At 39.3% G+C, this 26,492-nt stretch overlaps 1 protein-coding gene across 1 annotated transcript; it reads left to right on the forward strand.

Annotated features, from left to right (window-relative positions):
- The first annotated feature begins 279 nt into the window (after positions 1–279).
- Positions 280–14,887, forward strand: LOC121526873 (probable G-protein coupled receptor 149). The gene is made up of 5 exons (XM_041813568.1): positions 280–1,248; positions 3,050–3,230; positions 4,482–4,978; positions 10,918–11,061; positions 14,381–14,887. The coding sequence occupies exons 1-5, from the start codon at positions 280–282 to the stop codon at positions 14,885–14,887; spliced, it is 2,298 nt and encodes a 765-aa protein (XP_041669502.1).
- Positions 14,888–26,492: the final 11,605 nt, after the last annotated feature.

Consider the following 26,492-nt stretch of genomic DNA (forward strand, 5'->3'; position numbering starts at 1 on the left):
TGGATCCAACAGGAGCATTGGCTGTGCCGTCTAAGCAGTGAACAGGGCTGCACGGTTCTCACTGACTCTCAATCCAAGCAAACGGGACGCTTGGGTTACGCGTGCGCTTCCTTCGCGATCTGATAAGGATGTTCCTGTTTGCCTCCCCTGTCATCTCTCTAGCATGGATTTTTCAGCGAGTGTGCCCCCTTTTCTGCAGCTCTGTAAACTTTGCAGGTTATTCACTCATTTTTGACCGTTAAAAGTACCTATAGAGACGGAGAAGTTAATTCACTGAAAATGTCCACGACGGAGCCTAGCTCCTCTGCGCCCAACCAGAGCCACCCTTCGCCGGCCACCTACGAGAAGACAGACCCGGTGGGGGTGGAGAAGCAAATTCGCCTTCTTCTCTTCGGCTTGTGCGTAACCATCGCCGCTGCTACCTTTGTCGGAGGTGTGTATTCTCTCCTATCTCTCCTCCGGATGAGGAGAAAAACCTCTCTCTGTCTTATCGTGGCTTCAATGTCCGTGGATGACCTCCTCAGTGTGGTGCCCCTCTCCTTGTTCACGCTCCTTCAGTGGGAGATGGATGGAGGTGCCGGCTCGGGCAGCCTGTGTACTTTATCGGGACTTCTCTACGTGTTCCAGGGTGTTTCGAGCAATATGAAGGCTTGCCTCATAGCAGCCTACACTTTCTATGTCACTAAGAGATTTGGAGTGCTTCAGTCTGTGCGCCGGCCCCTGAGGGTGATGTGGGCCATTGGCGGTGTGTGGGCGGTCAGCCTGGCCGTCAGTGTGTTACCTTTGTGCGGATGGGGCAGCTTTACGCCGGCCTCTCTCGGGTGTTTCCCGGAGAGCGACAGCTGCTACGTCCTGCTGCTTTTCTCCTTGTATATCGTGTGTTTCTGCGGCTTGTTATTCTTCTTTATCCCTCTCACCTACCAGCTGCTGTGCTCCAGAGAGCCCCAGAGGACTCTACTGTACCCGGGCTATTTGGACATGGCGAGGGGGTTGAGTGGCTCCGCTCCCCTCTGTGATCTCCAGTCGTTTTCCCGGGATAGCCTCAACAAAAGTTTCTGCGCTTACAACGAGCTGAGCGCGAGTTCATGTGGGACACAGCTTAGGGGGAAAGAGGACAGCGGGCTGTCCCCAGTGTCTGTCAACGGACAGAGGACAGCTGCTGTGGAGGACACACCAGTGGTGTTTGCACAAAAGCGCTTCTCCATGATCCTGGCGGTGGTGCGGATCATCTTATGGATGCCAATAATGGTAAGCAGTGCTGTTTGTGTGATTTTAAAAACAAAGAACTGCAGAACAGCTCACAATTTAGGATTTAACCTAAACTATAGGCTATCCTGTTCATCAGTAGCACCAAATTTACAAGTAGAATAGTGTTGATTTATATCTTGTTTCAGAATCTTTAAGTTGGGTTGTTTTGCTCTAGATGCACTGAAAAGTTTCCAGAAAGTTCAGGAAGAAACTGCAGACCTACTCAATACAGTGAAGCAACCTGTGACAAATTAGAGGTACTTTACTAACTAAACTTTACTTGAATAGTTTATAAAAATGTCTTTTGGTATAATTAACATATATAAACCTATTTTCTCTGGGTTTTGTCTGTGAAACAATTAATAATAGATATTGATTTTTGACAGTAATGGATCACTTTTGGTTCAGGTAGTGAAAGGTGGTTTAAATTGGCAAACATGAACGAAAAAGTGGTGAAAAGGCATTCAAGAGTGGCAAAAATGGGCATGACAAGTAGTGAAATGTGGTTAAAATTAGCAAAACAAATAAAGAGAGGGGTAAAAATGGGTAAACAGAGGCAATTATAGCTGGAATGTGGCAAAATGGGCTGATGAAGTTGTGGAAAATGTTTAAAAGTGGTGAAATTAGATTATAAAGTGGCAAAAATTGGCCTAAAGTGGGAAATATGGGCGGAAAAGATGGTGAAATAGTACTATAATTTCGAAAAATTGGAAAAATAGACAAATATGGGCACATATTTTGCAAATTGTTGAACAGTGGCAAATATTGTTGGAAAATAGGCACACTTTTCAGGTCCAAAGTGAGGAAACTATTAGCCAGGATGCTAGCACCAGTGCCACGGATCCAACAAACATACACTGATACCATCAACAAACCACAGCTGGGGAGTGCCCATCTTCCGGGTTTGTCATAGGACCATACAATTCTTTGATACTCATGATTGCAACACTGCTCTTTTAGAGCAAAATGGGATTATACTCCTCTATGACAATAGTGAATTCTTCAGTTGTTTTCACTAAAACACCAAATTCCCCTCAGGGAACTTTTAGACACATATAAAGGATTTATTTAATCCACCTGTAATCCTGTGTCTTTTAGTTTGTATTTACCAGGTATTTGGATATTCCTATCATGGTTGATTCACAAAATTTTACCTGTGTTTATCATCTGAAACAAACCTGAACACTTCAGTTTCTCACAGGGTAAATGTTACAGTATAGCACACTATAAAGGATTGTCACACTGTAAGAGACACAGTTACAAAATTTCTACTTTCCCAGACCAGTAATGCTTATAAAAGCTGCACACAGCATACAGTGATGGGTAAACACCATCAGTATTCCTAACTTGCATAAATTAATAACATTTTTCTCTGTAGATGTGATTTTTGTTGTTGTTTTCTCTGATTCAAATGAGTCCAAACAGAGACATCATAAGGCAGACCCTCTCTAGAGTACTTTATTTGTATCTGTACTGATTTGTCATTTCACAGGAAATACAAACCTTCTCATGGTCATATAAGCTCTATCTATAAAGGGGCACTTTCATTTTGTTTTAAGTGGTAGAACAGTGTTCATTTCTTTTCAATTTATTTCACCCATGAATAGTGCAATTCCTCTCCGTGTGTTTTGGCTCACACTAATTTGACATATTGGAATAGAACAAAAGAAAATGCAAAAAACAAGTATGGGTGAGCGATCTTTGTGATTCCCTAGTCACACATCTCCCTCCCCCACCTCCTCATGCATATTAAATCAGTGACTCCTGGGTGAATTCATTTCCCCTCCACCTTCATTCACAGACTCTGGTGCTGGTCCGCCACGCACTTCATGCACGCAGCTCGTCCCTGGAGACTCTCAGCTTCTTCCTCACTCTGCTCGCCCCTGCGGTCACTCCGCTGTTTGTGCTGTCAGAGCGTTGGATCCACATGCCTTGTGGCTGCTTCATTAACTGCAAACGGGATCCAAAGCAGAGGCCTTCAGGTAAACAATCCTGACCGAAGATTTAGACAAATAAACAGCCACTATGACCCTGAACAAATAATACAGAGCAGTGGTTTGGAACTGGTGGGTTATGACCCAAAAGTGGGTGGTGAAAAATGCAGCAATTAAGACAGAACAGAAGTTCTAGGCTGAAGTGTTTGCATTTATTTTTATTACATTCTGTTTTACTGGACAAGTAGTAAGCTCTGGTTGTTTTCTTGAGATTTTGACTAAATTTTCCTATTGTTTTTGGACATATGTTTATATATGATCAAGAAAAGCTGATTTGCCATGAGGAAGTTTTCATTTTTTTAAAGTCTTTATAAAAGCAACCAAGATCAATTTTTTTAATGGTATAAGAGAATAAAATGACATGTTTGCATTCATGCCCTCTCAATGTTTTGTCCAGTATCTCTGTTCGGGTGTACAGTGCTTAACAAATTTATTAGACCACCTGTCATATTTGTCTTAGAGACCATCCAGCATTATGAAGTGCTTTAATGCAGACTCTTTCATTTTCAGTCAGATCTCCACGTTTTACCATTTTGAACAGGAATGAGGAATTTCAAACTGAATTCACCCAAATTTGAGCCAGCTCACTGGGCTTTTCTGAGAAGTCAGAAATGAATCAAGCATAACATTCAACCACTAAAACTCATTTTTCTGTTCAGGAATGCAAGTAAACAACTATAATTTGACATATTAATCAAGAAATAATAATGTGCTTTACTATTTTTTCTTTTTTTTTGTAAATAAGTAAATTGAAAATTCATGGATAACAATAATAATTATATTTTAGCATTAAAAATATCATTTGGGTTAAAGAGCTTCTACATATTGTTTTTTTAACCATTGCAGAAACATAGAAAATGATTTTGGTAATTATCAATGCTGTTAATTTAGGGCAGCTGTGGCATAAACCTTACTTTGGTTAGGGTAAGGGTGGTAAATAAATATGTTAAGCACTGTATGTTTTGCTTTATCAAGGGTCAATATTTTCCATTAAATTATTTTTTGTGTTTTTTTGTGTGAGATTTCACACTAAAGGTGCAGTGCGTGTGTGTGTGTGTAATATTTCGCCTAGTAGTTCTTATAAATAGGCCTATCTAAATCCATGGTTAGTCACCTGAATGTCTGAAATTACATAGCTTGACCACTTGAGAACCACTGATTTAGAAGGAACAATTCATTTTACCCTTTTTGCACAAGGTTATTTTAACATGGTTTCCTTTCTTTTTTTTTTTTCCACAGAGATGAAACGAAAATTTGAGTTCAATCTTTCCTTTCAACAAGGCTGTGGAGTGTACAAACTGTCACATGCCACTGTGGCTCATAGCAGTCCTCCTCTAGAGAAGCCTTCCTACCACAGCCTCTTTAACTGTGGCTTCCAAAATACCCACCTTGATGCACTTGAAAGTGGTGGCCTCTCAAGCCTGGGCCCCAGTTTTGATTTCAGCACCCCCTGCCCCGTGGACAGCTCCTCTCATGCAGACCTATTATTGGAAGCTGTAGCCGGTGGAGGAGAGGCGCTGGCTGACTGTCCTTCCCTCCCTCACGAGAACCGCGGGGATGACGACGGGGCCTTTCCCTGCGTCCCTTTGCTGTCTTCCCATCAGGATCACAGTCTCACCGACACATCGTCTGTGTTCGAAGGGGCCGAGAGGAGGCTGTCGCATGAGGAGTGTCGCAAAATTGAGCTGACAGACTGGGAGTGGTGCCGGAGTAAATCAGAGAGAACACCCAGACAGGTACAGCATCTCCACGAGCAGAGGGGTTGGCTTATTAGCCTGATGTTGAACCGTCAAATTAAGTAATTTGTATCTGTCATCCTGAGGTTTATAGCTGGAATTAATTAGTTTTCCACTCTCAGGCTCCATTCTTTTCTCAAATAAGTGCTGCATTTGCAAGCAACATATGTTGCTGTTCTCTAGAGATGATAGGTTAGGAGTGATTATAGCCCCCTAGACTATAAAACAGAAGGATTAGTAATACATTTCTTGTGTTTACATTCTGCTCAAAAGGAAATTATATGCTGCCTCGGTGAAGTGCACCTGTACAGAGATAAAGATTCACACAGCTGCCAGACTAGGATGCAGTCTTTGCATAGCCAGGCTTGAAGAAAGTTGTGTGTATGTATTGTGTGTGTTTGATTCATTTCTGTTTGTTGGTCTTTGCTCTTTCCTTTCTGCATTTTTTAATGTGCCCTTTTAAATCAAGCTGACAGATTTAGAGCTGTGCATGAGAGTTAGTTAGAACAGTTCTCCTCTCTTCTTCTACTCCCTCAATTGTGATAAGCTTGAAGTGAGTTCTGAATGATGGAGCAATTGATAACGATACTATCAGAGCCTTATCCTTTTAGCCACACATATTCATTCAGCACTAAAGCTCACATTTATTCATTTATTTAGTCTCACATTTTGAGGTATTTTAAGGGTAGTGAATACTTTTTATATGATTCGTCAACTCAAGGTAAGCTCCTTTGATAGGCACGTGAATATTTTTCTCTTGTGCATGTCTATAATTTCCTACAAATGAAAAGAGAACCCACCCTCTTTGGATTTATGTTTCACTGCTCATAAAATCAGCATTTGCTTACTCACTCAACAGTTAATCTTTCTCGTAGATGCACAGTCACAGAGCACTGAATGTAAACAATGCTGCTCAAGACAGTTTGCCACAGACTCACGAATCTCAGTCCTCTAATCCATTTTTAATCCATTTCTTCTCGTGTTGACACCCTGTTCTCTTGTAATACCAAAAGCTTAATCTTTTCTGTTTTTGTGGACACAAATTGAATAGTTAAACATGTCAAAAGAGAAAAGCAAGAATGATTAATGTATCCCAGCCTTAGAGATACCAGAGACAGATGACAAAACAGCCTCCCTTTGTTCCAGTAGCCACAGGCATTAGCTTTTAACTACTAGCATACTAAATGTGATTTTTAGAGCTATAACACTATGATCTTTCTTCAAACAGCTATCTGGGACATGGACAGGCCAGGAAACACTAACATGTGCACATTCATGCACATGCTTTCTCTCTGTCTCCTATCCTCCCTGTCTCTGCTCCACTTATAAGTCTGAAATGTTTGGTATGAAAATCAGCAGAGGGTGGAAAATCCATGAAGCATGCTTCTACGGCTCAGCTTTGGCACTCACTTTGCATCGTGTATAAGTCTTAGATGTTCACTTCTGGCTTGAGAATCTCTCTATGTGTCCTACTTCTCAGTTTCTTTGTAGAAAATGGTGTATTTTATGCTGACATTGGCCTTATTCATTGATTGGGGTCAATATATCCAGACCAGAAATATTTTGCTTCAACTTTCCCCCTCCACAAAGATACAAACACTGTGTTGCACACAAAGCCATGAAACCACGGATGAAGGCAAAGCCTAAAGAGTTTGTGATTGATAGAATTTCCAGGCTGTGTTTTGTTCCTCGTTAGAAGGCTAGATGTCATTACCCGGCTTCTGTTCTGCTCACTGTCAGCCCCTCTGGCCTTCAGCGTCTGCAGGGAGAGGTGAAATTAGAGCTTAAAGACATCTTTACCCTCTCTGTGACTTGACGCTCTCTATTAACAAGCACAGAGCCGGGAGTGCTTTCGCAAGCCCACTGCCGGAGGGGAAATGGAGACCTAATGTGCATTCAGATGTTGGATACCAAAAACCCTTGTTACCCTTTTGAGGACACATCCAAAACTTTAAAAAAATGTTGAATGTTCTCACAAAGCAGAAGAAAAATAAGCTGATTTTGAAGGACAGAAGGATTACACAACCCTAAAAAAATAGTCACAAAAATAACAGTTACATTAACAACCATAAAAACAGCAGTAACAGCAACAATAAGAACAATTAAAACAACAATAACAACTACAATGACGACCATAAAAAAACAATGGTAACCAAATCTAGTAACAAAAATAGTAAAACTAATTATACAACTATAACAGGGCTTTCCTCAAGCGCCAACTGTTAGCCAAACAGCCAACTACTCACTCAATTATAGTCAGCTACCTGTTTCCTGTGTAAAAACACCATTCCTTATTATTACTTGTGCCTCACCTTGTTTCATTAAGGGAGGGGTGATGATAGCAACAGAAGCAGTAATATCTACACTTTATATGACAACAATAAAGACAGAGTTATAACAACAACAAGAAAACAACAATAAGAGCAATTACAGTAAAAAAAAAATCAGCTATAACACCAGTAGTAGAAGCCATTAAAGTATTGACAATGCCTGAATTCATTTCTCTAGTTTTAAGCCTGTTAAACATCTTACTCCAACACTGTTAACACTGTTCATTAACACTGGACATTGAGGATGAACAGAGAGAGCTGAATGCAAGGCCTACAGTGATACACAAAAGTGCTCCCAAATAGGAAATAAAATGGGGTCACAGAGGTTGTTTCAACTGGAGGATAGAACAAAATGTTTTTTTTTTCCCAAATTTTAATCACAATCCAAATGTTCTTACAGACATTTCAATCTGAATCACAGATATATGCCTCATTGCAGTGTGAAATGAAAGTCAGGAAAATGACCAATTTCATAACAAATTTCCATCTACACTGTTTGCCCCCTTGATAATTTGATGTGTTAACCTTTCAGATTGCATTTCAAAAATGAAACAGGCAAAGGAACACAAAAGTCATCATAATAAGCTGATGTCAGTTTCAGAACTGCATGTCATTTCATTAAAAATGAAATAAGATATTTCACAAAACAAAGTAAAAATCTTGCAATCTGTTCAAAAGTGCTTGAGATATTTCTGCCTGGTTGTCATCCAGAGCAACAGCTTTGCCATTTATTAAGCCAATCTTTGAAAGCAATGCTGTGAAAGAACATACACTAGAGATGGTTGCATCAGCGTTATGTAAGTTTATTTGATTAGAAAAAATGAAAATTATGCATCATATTGATGTAGCTGGAGCTCACCCATTTGTCACAAAGACATTGTGAAGCCCATCAGTGGTAGTTGTCATAATGAAAATGTTGAGTCCAACTGACTTCTAGCTAATAGAGAAGCAGGCAAAGAGCTGGAGTTTAGGAATGAATATCTTGGGTGCTGCAAGCATCCATTTATTTCATCCACAGTTTCCTAACTATGAAAACAACACAAGAAAGTCAATATTTAAGGTTAGAGGTTTATTTAAGGTTAGCTCTCTGCTAAGTGAAGTAGGGTTGTCACAGCACCAGAATTCACCCTATAAGCAGTACATTAAAGATATTCAAATAATATAACCTGTGTTTTCACCCAGTATTCCATAGGGATGTACCGGTGTGTTGGTTAAACACTCAGTATCAGAAGAATGTGGCAAGGACAGATATCATAAATCAGTATTTATTAGTTGTGTCAAATCAATTCAGAGCTGACATCTAGCATACTTAGCTGCTGAATCAATTCAGAAACTTTTTACAAGGCAGTTGTAATGATTAGCTATAGTTTACAACTATACAACTAAGCGTTCAATTTGTACAAATAAAAACAGTCTGAATTCTTAAGCTACTTCTGTGTTCCAAAAGCAGGCAAGAAAGGGTTAAAACAGTCACAGAAAAATGGCAGCAGGCAGAAATTTTTGTGGAAAAAAACAAGCCTCCATCTAAAGCCCGAGAGAGCCGCATGTGCATGGTTGATTTCCACGAAGTGGTCCAGTTTGGTTCAGTACAGGTCTGCTATGTTAAGCACTTTAAACTCTGATCTTGCCCACATTTCTTTAGCTGATGTTTGCTCACCATCCTCCAGCCTTCCTGGCTGTGGTGGGAAATCCATCTTTTTTCAGTAGAGCTTCATTTGGTACCAGTTTGGCTGTTACATGTGGATTAAACAATAACAAAAGAAGAGGGAAAGGAAACTGGCACTGAAATGGGTGCTAGCAGAGCCATTTTGCAGAACAGGCTCATGTTTTCACTGAAAGAATGATTATGACAAAGAGGATTTTTTTATTTGTTAAAGGGGCTCAGCTAGCTTCTTAGCTCAGCGCAAGACTCTGCAAGACTCGTGTTTCCCTTCTAACTAGAGGATGCTAGGAGGTCTGCAGGACTGAGTAACTTGTGAGATTCACCACCACCACACCATTTAAATCATTTAAACTGTGGTAAAAATCACTGTTTTGCAAGTGTAGGGATCATACTCAATGTGTGTAAACATTTTCTGATGATAATTACTGCATAGAGGCCCGTTTAGTAAGTACAAACTTTCCTGCATTCCTATTTGTCCTTAATGGCTGTCCCCCACTACCTGACACCCAACAGATGTTTAGGATCACATGATTGCACAAAACTTATTATCAAGTGATCCAATTGGGGGAGGCTCGTTGATGATGACCCTAATAATAATAATGATCAGAAGAAAAGTAATAGCTTGGATTTATATAGCCCCTTTCATGGAGCCTGAGGTCGCTTTACAGAAGTACAGAAGACGAGACACATCACAAAAGACAAACACTAAGTAGAGAGTTTGGAGGGAGGTAGATTTAGGAGAGGCTGTGGTGAACAGGTGGTGCTTGAGGAGTTGTTTAACATGTCCAAAGATGAAGCATTGCAAATATTTTCAGGGAAGGTGTTCCAGAGGATTGGGGCTGGAGTCCTTAAGGCTCTGTCACCAAAGGTACAGAGTTTGGAGGTGGGAACAGTGAGAAGGCCAGTGTCTGAGGGCTGGAGGGTCCTGGTCAGTATGTATGGGTGAGAAAGTTCAGAGAGATACTGAGGGGCAAGGGCATGAGGGGATTTGTAAGTGAGGAGGAGGAACACCAGAACTTGGTTTAATGTTTCAGCTCTGGAGGTTTCTGCTTGACATCCACACATCCATCAAACCACATTCATGTCTTCTGCTATTAATTGTCTCTTTCCATTCATAATGATGCAAAAACAATGAGAGGAGAACAGAAACTTGGGGAATACAAGTGATTGGCATCATCTCTGCCAGTATGGTGCCTCACAGTCGCAATTAGATGATAACATTAAACTAATCTAAATAATTAAGAGGTCTCAATGAGCGACACCACAGGCTTCTCACTGATGCACACAGGACGCTTTCTTTTCCCCTGCCAGTAATATATGCCATCTTCTCATACACATCATGTTGACAGAGGCTCATTTTGATGCACTCTGTGGTAAATTAATCTTTGGGAAACAATATAAGTGACTGGAAAATATGATTAAAAATGTGAGGGGTATAAATGAGCCCTGAAATTGAACAAAAAACGCATCAACTCCAGAAAAAACTGATTGATGCTTTTAACATGGAAATCCTATTATTTCAATGAAATTACGTAATAGAAAAAAAAAAACTTAACAGCTAAATGACATAGGCTTCCATCTTTCTGCTGTGAACCTAAAAGGTTTCTGGTTGCTTCTGTGAGCATGGAGCTCTGACATCTCATTTAACAAGCACAGTGCTGTTGACAGGCCTCTTACATTTAAGCCTCATTAACTCATGAAATAGAAATGGTTGGTCAACACATTATCTCCCTGCCCTTGACAACATGGACAAGATATAAGCTCTATTGGTTTTAACAAAGAGGGTGAATGTGAGGGGATCTTGCAGGTTATCTCCATCTTTTAAATGGGGTGATTAGCAGCCATAAGGGATTCAAATACGTATGATGGTGTTTTAGTAATAAGGTGTGCAATCCAGATGATGTTTTAAAAACACTGACTTTCCCTTTTTTTGGTTTCCATTACAGCGATCATCAGGTGGTCTGTCAATCCCCCTGTGTGCCTTCCAGGGCACCGTATCCCTGCAAGCACCCACAGGAAAGACCCTCTCCCTCTCCACATATGAGGTCAGCAGTGATGGACTCAAAATCTCCCCCAACAACGCCAGGAAGGTAAAAGCCACCAACCATTTGTCTCCCACAGTATTTTGCATCCAGTTCCAGGTCATTTCAAGCAACTCATCAAAGGATATGTTTAAAGAGTAACTAAACCTCAGAGTTTCAGTTGAAGTACTTCTACTCTAGAATTCCAAAACATTCCTTTAGAACATCATGGAAATGGCTGGGACTTGCAGACTCACTCAACAGCACTATATTACCAACAATTCTGTTTCAGCCATGTCTCTGATTGAATGATCACACCTTAAGCTGTGAAACTTCAGCATTCTTTCCAGTTCTGCTGCTACTAGGGAGGACCTTTTTTTCAATGTTCAACAAAAGATGCTTTAAATGGGATACAAAGATATTCGATCATGTAGAAGACATTCATTTGTGGATTATCCACTAATTATAGGTGGTAATACAGCATTACCATACCCCAGTGATTAAAACATAGCCACAGTATTGCTTTAATTACCGTCATGATAATGGTGCTGTGTAATGAGCAAACATTTGAAATAAATACCTCAAGAAAATGTGACATTTTCCACCAGCAGCACCACTGTCTGTGTTAAAAGTGATGAAAGAACTCCTGTTAATGATGTTGGGCCAATTTCCCACAAGTGAATGTGCACATATGCTCCGGCGCTATAGGATACTCACACGCCATGGCTTGGCATAGTGCTGGCACAGCTCTGGCACCTCAGCCTGGTCTTCTCTTAACTCAAAGTGTTAAATATGCACTGCTGGCTGTAATGGGATCCACAGCTACATGAGATTTAAAGCACTTTAATTGTTGAGAATTGATCAAGTTTATTGATAACTCTACATGCAGCTACGCATAGGATGATCCTGCAGCTACAATACCAGACACCATCAAAGGTGTCTGTTTAAACCATCAAAAGTTTTTAAAAACGCTGAAATGTATCTTTTCCCATTCTTTTGTGAATTGTAGATTAAGTTAATCGGTACTTGATGGTTATTTTAGGCACTAAAGTATTATGTAACTTTATATAAGCTTCCCATGAGGTGAGCTCTCAGCAGGGCAGAGCACTATTGAAGCACAGCGTAGAAATAGATAATACTTAATCCCAATCTTTATCTGTTTAAAAGCCCACACTTTACATTTCCAGACCATGTATGATGATAGTTTTGGATTATTACATCACATGTTACCTCTGGGAGGAGGGGAGGGAAGAGGGAGGAAAAGATCGTACGTCTGTGCCATAGATGGAGAGGAAAAAAAGAGAGAAGCTTCATTTTATCCTCTGCTCTTATGTTCTTATTTTACTGATTAAGTGTAAGAACAATGCTTCAACTATAAATCATTTTTAGCACCTCTTAAAAATGTGTTTGTTCGCACTCTGCACCCTGGCAATAATACCGTATACCATGGTAAAATTTGGGGAGGGTGTGACGGTATTAAAAAATAAACCCCCCCTAATCCTTTTACCCATTCATTTGAAGAAAAACATGGTTTATTCTTAATCTTGGTGAACATAACTTCATTACCCACTGTCCTAGAGTCTCTTAGTAACATCTCTGATTGGTAGAGCTGCAACTTTCGGCAGGTCTGGGGGCTTTGTTACTTTCCTGTTGAAAACCAAAGAAAAAAGGATTCATATCAGTTCAATTTTTCTTCAATAAACGTGAAGCTAGCACCAGGAGACAGCAAGCTTTAATGATGAGGATAATGCTGGTCTGACTCTAATCAGGCAAAACAACTATGTACAATTCTTTTTTAATTTCATTTGTTTAATGGACTAAATAAACAACACAAAGTGTGGTTTAATTCAGATTAAATTGCTATATGATTCACTGTTATTTCAAATCCTAAAAGGTGCAATATTTCTTTAACCTAAAATGTGTGTCACAATACCAGTTAAATATTATTGCATATTGCAGCTTAGAATTGTTGGGGGAGAACAACTGCATTTAGATTATTTTACCAAATCATTCGGCCCTACTCAGCACACAGACCAGTGAGCATATTTCTCATTAAAGATATATTTTTTAAGGGTCAAAATGTGGATGTTTTTTTGCTATTGCTATATCCAAACATAGTCCAATACAAAACAATTTGCACATGGATTATATCTGTATTTGCTACAATGTTTGCTACATGTGTCAACTTTGTTTGCACAGCTTTTCTCAAACTTTTGCCTGGCATTATTTTATTTAGAACAGGTTTAATTTTCTGCATTTTTTATATTCTTCAGAGTGGTTTGGAGCAGTGGTTCCCAACAATTTGGTCTGGTTCCAAAAGTTTGTCAGGGAGCTATTTGCAGTGGGTAATAAATGTGTGCTTGGAAAAAGAAATTATGGTAGTTGTCTACGATGTACAGGAGCCCTAAGCAGACATACATACATTCATAAATTTTATTTTATTCGATTTTGACATGAGACCCAAACAGAAATTGAATTCATCAAATAAATTTGACAGACTTAGGTCCCAGTTTCTTGCTAAAAGGGTGCTGATGGGTCCTGAGGCTCAACCAGTTGAGAACCACTGCTTTCCAGACTATTCTCTCCCTCTCTTACGAACCCAAACTTCACTTTAAACACCGTGTAGGGGTTTTTCTGTGGATTTCAACTGTGAAACATAATAGACTGAGGATGAAAATAAGACTCAAAACCAAGAAAAGGCTGAAGTGAATGTATGTTATATTGCTCTAATGGGCTTTTAGTATTTGCACAAACTAGTGCAGATAACTTTAATATATGAAGGGCTCTGACAGGAGTGGGTGGACCTAGTGCTTTCTTTTTCTTCAGGATTTCAAGGACAACAAAATCAGCTTTACTGTGTGACTCCATCTTTTTCTCATTTGCTCTGAACAGAATAATTTATGCATGGGGATTAAAAAGTGTCGTGGATGGTCCAAGTCCACTTCGCCCTCTTCAGCTAAATTTCAACATTGAAATTACAATTACTTGCTGGGAGATAAAAGTCACATTTGATCCTTTCCCTCTTGCAAAATGAAAAATGTCTTTGAATGTCAAACTACTAAATTTAAAGTTGGAAATCCAAACTACTGTTAAAGAGTACAATGGAGTTAGAGCTCCGTATATCTTATGTTATTTTTTTCTTTTTTTTGTTTTTTTTTTGTTTTTTTTGTTGAGAAATTAATTTGCTGTTTTCAATTCTGTAAGATGATTTGTGATAGTAACAGAAAAAATAGGACAATTAAATAAAATATGGTAAAATTTGATTGATCCCTTTGATGATTGACCTCTGATTTATTGAATAAGGAAAAGCATTCATTTTGGAAGAATATGTCAAAATTAAACTGCAGTGTTAAATCCGTAAACATTCCAATGTTCTTCTGCTTACAAGGTGGAAGTGTATCGCTCCAAATCAGTTGGCCACGAGCCCAGTGCAGACGACCCGGCATCAGGAGGCCAGGCTGGAGACGTGAATGTCAGCAGCGTGGGGATGGGCATGGAGATCGGGATGGGGATAGGTGCTGGCGTTGGGGACACCAACGTCAAGATCCACCTTGAGGTTCTGGAAATCTGTGACAACGAGGAGGCCATGGACAGCGTCTCTATCATCTCTAACATCAGCCAGTCCTCTACTCACGCCCGCTCGCCGTCCCTGCGTTACTCACGGAGGGAGAACCGCTTTGTCTCCTGTGACCTGGGCGAGACAGCCTCCTACTCTCTGCTCATCCCTGGCAGCGGCAACCCAGAGGCAGAGACCATCAATATCACTATACCTGACACTGTGGAGGCTCACCGTCAGAACAGCCGACGGCAGACGCAGGAGGGCTCAGGATATCAGGAGGAGATTCAGCTGCTCAATGAGGCCTACAGGAAGCAGGCAGGAGAGAGGGAGGAGTGATATTAAACTCTTCCTCTTTAAGAAGGCTGCAAGTACATAAAAGGATGTAAGACAAATTTCTCAGTCATTCCATATTTGATTCATTCTTATTAAACCGACAGGTGACCCAAATAGAGACTTATTTTCAGACCGTTATTATAGTATTTTACTTTTTCCTTGGATAGAGTTATGAAAGCACATCTTTCATCTGTCTGTAGATTTAAAGGAAAAAGTTTGAGTGTGAAAAGAAAGGAAAAAACAAAGAATAAAGAGAGAGGCAAAGACAGAGAGAAGAGCAACAGTATTCTAGCAGAGAATCTGTATTCCCTGCAAGACTTCAGACATATGGCAGCCTGTCATCATAAACAGATACGGACAGAGAGAAATTCACTTAGGCGTGGAAGGGAGGGGGCTGAGGTCTGGTAACATGTCTCTTCTGGACTACGTCACCAGTGACTCAGCTGTGAGGGGAGGGGTCACCTGACCCATGCGTCTGACTCATCCCAGTGTGTGTTTTTTGTGCATTTTTGTGTGTGTGTACATAAGGGTTGAGGGTGTAAGTATGACAATAATGCTTTTTGATTGCAGCTACCAAAAGTAATTATTTTGAGGTTATTCTGCATATATTTCTCCTAATGGTTGTGTTTTTTTCTCTCTTTGAAATCCGCTGCTCTGTCGGCCTTGTCTTGCAGAATTAATTTAGCTACAATCTTAACGTACCAAGCCCACTATCCATGCTGAAAATCTAAAGGGACAGGCAAGCATTTAAGAGAGAGTTCACTAGATTACAGAAGAAGATGTCATGGGGATGCTTATGCAAAGCAGTTTTTCTGCCTCATGCACATTTAGTGCAAATTAAGTGAGTGACAGTGTGCATATTTTACTCCAGTATAGTATAGGCAGCATATGAATGTACATTGTAGAGCCACTGTGAGGTATCATGTCTTCAATCAGCAAGCCATAGGAGGCCTCTTACTTTCCATTAACTACCTACATGCATAAATCCAAGTCTGGAATATAATTATCAGAGATGGTATGGTGTATTTCAGTACTGTTTTTGAATAGGGATGTAACAATACCTCAAAATGAAGTCAAAAATTGATGCAAATATGAATCATCTAAATCAGTTTGAAAAATAGATATGCAATAGTTTTTACACCAGTAGAGGGCATCTCATATGTCTCTTTTTATCTGAATTTGTAAAAGAAAAACAAAAATCATTTAATTAGTAACTATAACTCAAAATTTAATTGACTCAAAAATATTGTATTCTTAAACATCTTGGATACTGTTTATCATCAAAATGTCCAATAAGCTAGTATAAAATTCCAGTATGAAATACTGAGGCACACGCCGTCGTACCTGCAAGTGCAGTTGCCACTATCACTTTCAGTAAATTTTCCCCAATTTCATGTGCACTGTACAATGTTACACAAACTGAGCTAAAAGACAAAGTGACTCTACCAAAGGCTACTACTTTTCAAAGGTGACATATTTTGCCCTTTTAAGACAAGTTTATATTGTTCTCAGAGGTCCCCAAAACATGCCTGTGAAGTTTAGTGCAGATTTTCTGATACTTGAGGGAATTGTGGACAGGCCAGGGACACATACTTGTGTTCAAAAAGCCTGAAAAAGTGATTTTTGCATAATATGTTCCCTTTAACTGCTTTTCACCCAAATCATGCAACAAAAACATATGTTTGCTATAAAATGAGCCTTGTGGTGCTCTGGTTTGACTAAAAAGACTCATAATATAAAGAAAAACAGCATAGACTGAGGGCTAAACAACAGTAACACTAACTAGCCACATAGATGCACCAAAACTGAATGTTTTTAAGCTACATTTTATGGAATTTTATGCTATTCATAGAGGAGGACAGTGGATGGAGGTAGAAACAGGGATGAGAAAGTTGGAGAGAGACATGTGGGAAAGGAGCCACAGGCCACACTTGAAACCAAGCCATCTGTGTACATGAGGCCTTAATCACTAGAGCCATCTGCACCCTGAAAACTGCATGTTTCAGACATTGCTGACATAATAGAGATCATCATCTCTTCTTTGGTGGACCTCCTAAAATAACGTACATATAACCAGAGGGGGAAAGTTACTCGTTACATTTACTAAATTACTGTAATTGAGTAGTTTTTAAGAACTTTTAATGATCAATTTGACTTTTTCTTGAGTAAATTTTAACCAGAGTAACTGGTCTACATCAGTACTCTTATACTTTTTCCACCTCTGTTGACTACAAAGTAGATTATAGCGAGATAAAAGCTGCATTTCACTTTAGTACAAGGGTGTGACTTTACCTGAATAAACTGGTTGGGAATCCATTTTCTTGAAAATTATTCAGGAAGGGCTCGCTTTAATTTACTGGGAAATTACCTGGGAATTATCAAGCAACTTATATAGAAAATTATAATCTTAAGTCTAAGCAATGACTTCTCGTAGCAGAGAATTTCCACAGAATTACGAGGAATTATTTGATAATTATTTCATTATTACATGGTAAAATGCCAACTTTTAATTAGGTAATTACCACCTTATTCTTGAGAAATTACTAGATAATTACACTTATAACTATAAGATTACACGGTAATTTGGGTCCAAAGTGTTACCGTTTATTCAGATAATCCAATCCAACAACAAATTTTATACAGGACCATTGATTCTAAGAGGGGAAATTTTGATCCAAAATACTTCGTTTTAAGATGACACACTGTTTAAATGAATCTGAAAAGTGAGTTCTAACTTGTTAGTCCAACTATTTAAATGAGTCAGTTATTGGCCATGATGAAATGAATAGATGACTGTTTGACTGACAGCTTGTGCCTGGGGAAAACCCTGGGTTTCTGGCTCTATCCACCCCCCTATGTTTCTAGGTTCTCAAACTTCTCAGCCCATGACCCCCCAAAAGGAAGGTGCCTGGCACCTGGGACCCCCACTGTACCTTAGGGTGGTTGAAGCATATACATCCATGCACATTCAAGAATAATTGTGTGTAGACATACATTTTAAGGATTTCTTAAACATTACTTTGATTTCAGCATAAATGACCATGTTTTTATTACACATTTAAATAATTCTATGCATATATTCTTATAAAAATGGGTAAAATATACAGTTTGAAATCTCTGAAGCAATCTTTATTCTTGGCTCCCCCTTCTCAGTGTCTCCGCATTGAGAGCTAGTGCTCTAATTAAAGTATAAAAGTCCAAAAAACAACAAAAACAAAAGAAACACAAGGGAAAAGGATAATTTGCAAATTACTTTTAATGGAATAATAATATTTCATGAATTGATTTCTAGCCTATCTTTATATGAAAAAATAAACATTTAATCATAAAAAATGGTGACACATAAACTATTTTATCATGAGTTAAGAGTATCGTTACATCCCTATTTTTATGAATGGTGACATAGACTGTGTATCTGTTTGAAGCATAAAGCCTATTTCTTCTTTACAGATAATATCAGTAGAGTGAGTCCGTTTATTCATATTTCTTTGTGCTTCTGTTCAGTTGCAGTAAGATAGTAAAATGTGTATGTCAGAGTTAATGTAAAATATATATATATTTATATTTGTTTTAAGATGTTGTCTTTTATATTTCCTCTCTTTTCTTACCTGACCTTCAACACTACACCGATACTTTGTTGTGGTCGTCATTTGAAGGCTTGTGATTTGTTCTTTAGCGAGCCCACTTCATCAGCTGCGACATGATCCATCCCCCTGAAAGAATGTTATCATTAAAGATTCATTGCAGGAAATTGCCTTCAACAGGATTGCAATGTATTTCTATTTCAAGCACTCCTGGGTAAAAAAAAAAAAACAATCACAATGATTGAAAAGTTGTCTTCAACGTCAGCCATTGTGGCTGTTAATGGTGCCAAAGGTTTTTAGCTGAGTTTCATCTCTGCAGGCAAACAGAGTAGAAATAATGTGTTCTTGTGCTTCTTCTCACTCTAAACAGAAGCTTCTTCTCATAAACCTTTGTGATCAATAAACTGCTATTTGCTCTCTTTGCAGGACAATGTGCATTAGCCGTGCAACTATTTTCATGTTGACTCAGCCGTGTCGACCATCTGGACTAATTTGGCAACACAAAAGCTGCTCACATGATATCCTCCATTACAGAATAAAAGCAAATAAAGCACAATAATTAACTCATCACAGAGACTGACCTAGATAGATAGCAGCCATCTTTGGTTGTTTTGTCCCAAGGATGATAGGATTGTGACTAATCCACAACAGATTACATTTTTTTTCTCTTGTAAGCGCTTAAGCTGACATGAAATCTGCAGTTAAGACATTAAATTTTTGTGTTTGAGGATAATTGCACAAACTCTTCCTTTGGTTTTTTTGTCTTTGTACATGTAAATATTTGTAGACACAGCCTTTGTGGTGGAAAGGAGTGTGAGAGAGTGCAAAGTAAACATTAAGGTAGGAAGGAAGGAGAAAAATTGAGAAAAAGGGCATAAAAGGGCAACAAAAACAAAGGAAAGAGATTATAAAAAACTGTGAATATCAAAGGCCTTGGCAAGCATCTATTCCAAATGTTTCATCTTTTCTCTGTGATCCAAGGACTTTCACCTCCCACTCACAACCTCTGATCATACTGAAGCAATAAGGTGTAGGTAAGCCTGCATCAAAATGTAGCATTAGTGGCACTACTTGAGTCTGCTCTCTCAACACATGCGCCACTATTGAGGACAGCATGCATTATTGAGTGTCTAAGCATGAAGTTGGAACATGACGCCTTTCATGTGAGGATTTTCTGTCTTTAAGTGAATCATTAGGGTCCTCCATTATTTGTATTCAGCTTTGGCAGCCCTGAGGCTATAACAAGGTGTGCAGGAACACAGAGCAATGAGTAGCAGAGAGACACAGTGCACACAACATTTCTCCCCTCATATTCTTTGGTTTTGATGCCATTCCCCTGTGCATTTTCAGACTGCCCTTTCTTTCTCATACTAATAGATTTTACTCTCAGCCTGTTTCTTACTACTTTTCTTTAATTGCTAACCTGTTTTCTGAATTTAAGTCAATCCCCTTTTCACTTTAGAGCAATTAAGATTATAAGAATGAGAAATATTATACATTTAGATTTTAACCAAACATAGTTGCAGCTGTGACAAAATTATACAATGTTCTACCAATTTAAATGAATAACTCTGATCCCGGTTAACCCTTTTGTTCAAAGTGGTCTTTTTAGTGCACAGGTGTTCTAAAGCCATTTCGGGTGTTCTATATTCATGGGTTATGATGGAGTGGTTTCACATCACGTCAGTGAATGTTAGCAAGTCATCCTTAACACTGCCCCTTACTAGCCAGCTGTTAACCTTGCAAAGCTAATGGATTGGCCAGATTCCACGTCTGCCATCAGGCACATCCGTCTTGCAAAGCTCAAAAACGAAATATTCTCCTTGGTCAGAGAATCAATGGACTAATCAGCATTATTTGAGGAGAATGAGGCAATAGTAACATGTGTGGTCTAGTTGTACTGCAAGCCTGTAAACAAAGGCAGAAGATAAAGAGGTTAGCATGGATGCAGCTACGGCGGCATCCATAAAAACTTTTATACAATACAATACAATACAGTACAATAACTTTATTTATTCCTGAAGGGAAATTCATTTGTCTGGAGTCTCATCTGTTTATGGTAGAATTATAATTCATATTGCTGATGGTATGAAAGATCTTCTATATCTTTCTGTCCTTCAGTGAAGAGAGAGGAGCCGTCCACCACGGTTGTTTCTTTGGTCATTTAGGGTGATATGAAGTGGATGATCTATGTTCCCCAGAATGGCCTCCACCTTCTTCATTGTGCATCTCGCCACCTCATCCTCCAATGAGTTTAATTGGATTCCAACCACAGAGCCAGCTTTTTTTACCAGTTTGTTCAGACGCCTTGCATCCTTATGTTTTACACTGCCTCCCCAGCAGACTGTAACATCAAACAGAACACTTGCCACCACAGACTGGTAAAACATCTGCAGCATCTTACTGCAGATGTCTATTGATTGGAGTCTTCTCAGGCAAAAGAGGCGGCTCTGCCCCTTTTTGTAGATGAAGTCTACGTTTTTATGGTGGAAAAGATATTATCGCTCCTCTCTTAAAGCTTGGCACACACCAAAAGATTCTTAAAATCGTAACCAATTTATAGAACTGAGAGACCTCACACATGCTGACATTTAATGACAAAATTAATGTTTTTGTTTTTATAGCATACGCTGTGCAACAAGATGATCAACACAGCAACCACACACTGACAGATTCATTTATGAACTACCAGAGTTTCCACTCTGAAAATCACTCTTCAAACTCTTGCACAGTCAAACCTGACTTTAGAGCTTAATGTGACTAGCTGTTTGCTACCGGCTACATCCAGTGTGGTAACAAATTTTCTGGTCTGGTCTGACTGCAGACCGCAGCTCTCTTAGGCCCTCTCTTGCAGACCACTACTATAAGATTCCACATCGGTCAGGACAGAAATACACACAAAAACTTTCAAAATAAAAATAGATTGAACTTCCAGTTGGCGTTAGGGTAGTAGTTAAGGTAAGAGTTAGGATGCCAAAGATTAAAAGTCAAAAACATTATCTGCATAGTCTAATGAAAACGTTTAATAAAGCTGACTAAACAGTCTACTTATTAGAAAAAAGAGCTTGTCCTTCATGGAAACACTTTAACGCAGCTAACCTAGGCAAGGCTAAGGCTAATGAAGCTACATTATCTACATAAACTACATGGGTAACATAGCTGAAGACTTTTACAGTGTTGCTACTCTCATAAACTGGTATTTTATTCACATAGAATGCCTACGGTACATAGTTAATGTAGTCAAAGCTAATGAAGCTATGTTAGCTTATGCTACATTTGCTGAAGCTAATGTAGCTATGTTACCTATGTAAATAACTTAGCTATGTTAGCATTAACAGTGTTTGTTAAAGCTCACCTTGCTTAAGCTAATGTAGCTATATTGGCTTATGCAATAATATTAACTTCATTGCTAGCATAGGTATGTTAGCTTTAGCTAAAGCTCAAGCATGCCACTGTTCGCCTAACAACTTCTAAAATTGATCTATACATAATTAAGTCCCAGATTAGACCTCTGACCTTTATTCTGTTCTATTTATGTACCATTGTTTTGTGTGTAATGTTTGAAATGTGGTCATTCCATAAATGCAACTGCCAGTCTTAGTTTTAATTATTTAAAAAAAAAAAAAAAAAACTTGCGTCACCTCTGTCCTGACATAGGTGGCCTCCCACAGTAGTGGTATAAAAGATGGGGTGTCTGAGATCTGCAGTCTGCAGCCAGACCCCTCTCAAAGCACTTGAGTTGTTGCCATGAATCAGCAGGTTCCTCCTATATTTCTGACAGCCATTTAAAGGTAAACCTGACATTTATTATTGTTTCTTCCTTCTAATACAGTCGATCTGCTTCCTGACTGATAGCATGCAACAATTCTGATATGTCTGCTCAGCCTCCCTTAGTGTTCCCACGCATGACAGGATTCCTGATATCTAAATACTGGACATATATAATCTTGGGTTAAATGTCTCAGACTGTCTACTCTAACAGGTAGTAGAGGGAATTCTGAATTTCTGCCAAACACTTTGTAAGAAAGATGATGCACCCTTTTAAAATGCTAAATGAAACAAAACATAGTCTATCTTCAACACAAAGTGGCAATAACTTAGTTTATCTAGATGAACTAACTCTCATTTCATCTCTGTGGTCCTCGGTGTGCACATCTGGACTTCTCTCATTACCAAACAGTCAGTGACACATGACTGTGGACACACTGCACAAATTTTCATTTCACAGTTAGTAAAAATCAAATGTATCACATCCACAGAAGAACCCCCACTGCTCTGATGGTGACAGAGCAGGAGAGTGTGTGAAGAGAGGAAGTTGATTTAAAAGTGGTGATGCATGATATTGCATGAGAGCAGCTCACAGCCTAAGGGTGGAGATCCACTCTGCATCCTCTGGAGGATTATGCACACATCCGATGAATGACTCTCTCACCTTTAATCCATCTGTCTATTCCCTTGTCTCTGCCATGCGCTCCATGGCACTAATTGGGTGTATTTCGCTTTTATAGAGTGAGGCAGAAAAGAGAGAGAGGGAGAATAGAGAGTGAGGAATAAAAAAGAGGAACAAACAAAGCTTTCATTATTCTACTTCATCTAATTTAATATCAGCAAAGTGTTGGGTACATTTTATTAATAAGATACTTTGATGTCAGTGTGAACATTAAAAAATCAGAATCAGTGAGGGATGAAGAACAGAAAAGAGATGATAGTAATCCTCTATAATTACTGGAATGAGAACAAAGCAAAAGCAGTTATCGATGAAACGCACTGTTTCTTTCTAATTATATTTCTCTGACTTTGAAGTGTCATGTTTTATCAACAATAATGTTTGATTTGTTACAATCACAGAATCATACTGTCAAAGCTACAGAGTTAGAAGCAGTGAATCACCCAAAGGTTTGCAGAGATAACAGGAATTTTTGAAAGTATATAGAAATGACAAATGTTTCAATATAAAATAAAAAGTTCAACACATTTGAAATAATTCATTATATAATGTAGAATAAGTACTGCATAGATATTCACCACCTTTGAAGTGACTGACCTTATTCAACAAAGGTCCAGCCAGTTGGTGTTAGTAGTCTCACACTCGGTGAAATGGGGATCACCTGAGTGCAGTGAATGTGTCTAAAGTCTAGTATAAAGACAACTGTGTCTGGAAGGACCAGTCACTGTTTAATCAGTATCCCTTGCTACCATTGCACCATGGAGACAAAAGAAAACTCCAAGCAACTCGAGAAAATGTTGTGGAAAGAAGTCAGGGGATGGATAAAAAACATTTCTAAGCCACTGAACATCCCCCAGATTTCAGTTAAATCCATTATCAAGAAACAGAAGGAATATGAAACATGTAAATCTGCCTAGATCAGGCCGTCCTTACGAACTGAGTGACTGCGAAAGAAGGAGACTAGTGAGAGAGGCCACCATGACACCTATGACTACTAACAAGCTTCAGTGGCTGATATGGGAGAGACTCTGCATAACTGTTGCCCGGGTTCTTTGCCTGTCAAAGCTTTATGGGAAAGTGGCAATGAGAAAGCCACTGTTGAAGAAAACTCAGATTAAATCTTGACTAGAGTTTGCCAAAAGGCACTGTATGTGGGAGACTCCATGGTCAAATGGAAGAAAGGTATTTGGTCTAATTAGACCAAGATTTTGCTTTTTTTGTCATCTGACAAGACGCTATGATTGGCGGACCAAAGACTGCACATCACCACAAACACACCACCCCACCTGTGAACTATGGTGGAGACAGCATCATGCCGTTGAGATTCTCAACAGCCAGTCCTGGAAGGCTTGTAAAGGCAGAGGGTAAATTTACTGTGGCAAATTATGGGAAAACCTGGTGGAGGACAATCTTATTCAGTCCGTAAGAGAACTACAGCTGGGGAGAAGATTTATTTTCCAGCAAGAAAGTGACCCAATCCATACAGCGAAAGTTACATAGAAATGGTTTACAGACAACAAGGTGGATGTTCTGGATTGGCCAAGTCAAAGCTCAGACCTCAATCCAATAGAGAATACATGGCTGGACTTAGAAAGGGCTGTTCACATCTCTGTGCAGCCTGACAGAGATTGAGCAGTTTTGCAAAGAAGAATGGAGAAAATTGCAGTGTCCAGATGTGCAAGCCTGACTGAGACCTATCCACAGACTCAGTGCAGTGATTGCAGCCAAAGATGCATTTATTAAATACTGACATTACATATTTTTATTTAATTCACATAAAATTTTAGAAATCTGTTTCCATGATGACATTAAAGATTTTTTGTCAAAAAGGTGAAGTTATATAGACCATGAGTGATTTATAACAGGGGTTCTTAACCTTTTTGACCTCGGGGCCCAACCTTTCCAGTACAGCAGGACCCGGGGCCCATTCAAATTTTAACACTGAATTGGTAATCATACTCTTGATTTGATTTGCATTCAGTAACTACATCTAATGTCCCTACAGGTGATCAGACAGAAGAGGAAGAGGAAAAGAGACACGAGCACTGCTGTGCTCCTATTAATGTATGAGTATTTAAGACAATAACAGAGAACCGTGCCTGTCTCTACAGCCTTATGCCTCATATCAGTGAATATGTGAGATTATACCTCATTATTGGATTTACCAACAAGGAAATTTATTCTTTGCCACATAAACACACAGCGTCTATGATCCACTGTTGATAATAACAAGTTTCCACTTTCTTCTCGTCATTTTGACTTTAATCTTGAAATTGTGTTCAACTTTATTCTCGAAATTTTGACTTTATTCTCATTATTTCGACTTTTATCTCAACTTGCCCAAAATGATTTTATCTATTAAAAATGGCCCTAATCAGCTCCGATACTTTCATCTTCATTTTTTTGCTTAACAAACTTGTTCATAACTTCTGCTCCAGACTCGCGGCTGTCTTCTTCTGCTTGTTTGAGCTTGTTTGTCAACTGACTGACGTATTACTGCCACCAAGTGGCAGGGAGTTGTATTACAACTGAGCGTCTCGCGGCCAATCCTTAGTCCTCGCGGCCCTCATGGCCCACAGGTGAAAAAAAGGATTTTTTTTTGGCAGCCCACTAGCAGACGCTGGCGGCCCATGGTTGGGCCACGGCCCCGTGGTTAAGAAGCACTGATTTATAAGATCAATAAAAGAGTAAAACATCAAGGGGGTGCAGACTATCTCACATATCTATTGCATGAGTTATGGCTCACCTCCATCTGTGCAACTACCCATAGTCAGTATTTGGGAAGGGCAGAACCTTTAAAACAATCCCGCCCGGGGGTGATTGGATGATCGCTCTGTCTGTCCCATTCCTAGTGCGCATGTGCGAGTGAGAGTGAATTCAACAAAGAACTCTTCTAACTATTGTCATGAACTTTTTATAAGGCTGATTAGGAGAAGAGAAAGAAAAGTTTTCAGTGTGGTTCTTTGCTCTTCTTTAATGAAGAACTAGAAAAGCACCAGAGAGTGCAGACCTCCGCCATTAGCCCTATCTCCCAATAGTGAAGAATGCTTTAAAAAATTCCTGGATCCATCCCCATGTGCCCTCCACCACAAAATTCGCTGATTACTCCCTCCCCGTTGGGGTGGAAAGACAGTGAGGAAAAGCACTGGCTTCGCTACTGGTGCCAACAGATGCACCCATGGTCTCACCGGACGATAGGAAGTTATGGCAGAGAGTGAATATTCCTCTATTCCTCCCAGCATTGTGAGTATTCTTACTACAATTCGCTGTCTTTCTCACTGTTACGCTCCGACTTGTCTCCTCGACCGGGCGCACATCTTTCAAACTCTATAAACTCCAAAATTTTGAATAGAAACACACCCAAAAACTGCTGCTGGGATTGAAGTTACTCGTGTCCGCCATCTCCTGGTGTAAAGTGGTAACAGTGCAGACCTCCGCCATTAGCCTTATCACCCAACAGTACAGAATCCTTTAAAAATTTCCTGGATCCAGATGGTGATCCAGATCAGTCCCAAAATCTAATCAGTTCTTCCTTATGCCATTTCTGACATTTCCTGAAAATTTCATCAAAATCCGT

This window comes from Cheilinus undulatus, linkage group 2 (genome assembly GCF_018320785.1).
Source record: "Cheilinus undulatus linkage group 2, ASM1832078v1, whole genome shotgun sequence".
Lineage (NCBI taxonomy): Eukaryota > Metazoa > Chordata > Actinopteri > Labriformes > Labridae > Cheilinus > Cheilinus undulatus.

What these genes read in the sequence shown, in the direction of transcription:
- LOC121526873 (XM_041813568.1), top strand. Translation starts at nt 280, where the DNA reads ATGTCCACGACGGAGCCTAGCTCCTCTGCGCCCAACCAGAGCCACCCT. An exon ending in TCTTATGGATGCCAATAATG is followed by an intron (nt 1,249 to 3,049) that starts GTAAGCAGTGCT and finishes CTTCATTCACAG; the next exon opens with ACTCTGGTGCTGGTCCGCCA. An exon ending in TCCAAAGCAGAGGCCTTCAG is followed by an intron (nt 3,231 to 4,481) that starts GTAAACAATCCT and finishes TTTTTTCCACAG; the next exon opens with AGATGAAACGAAAATTTGAG.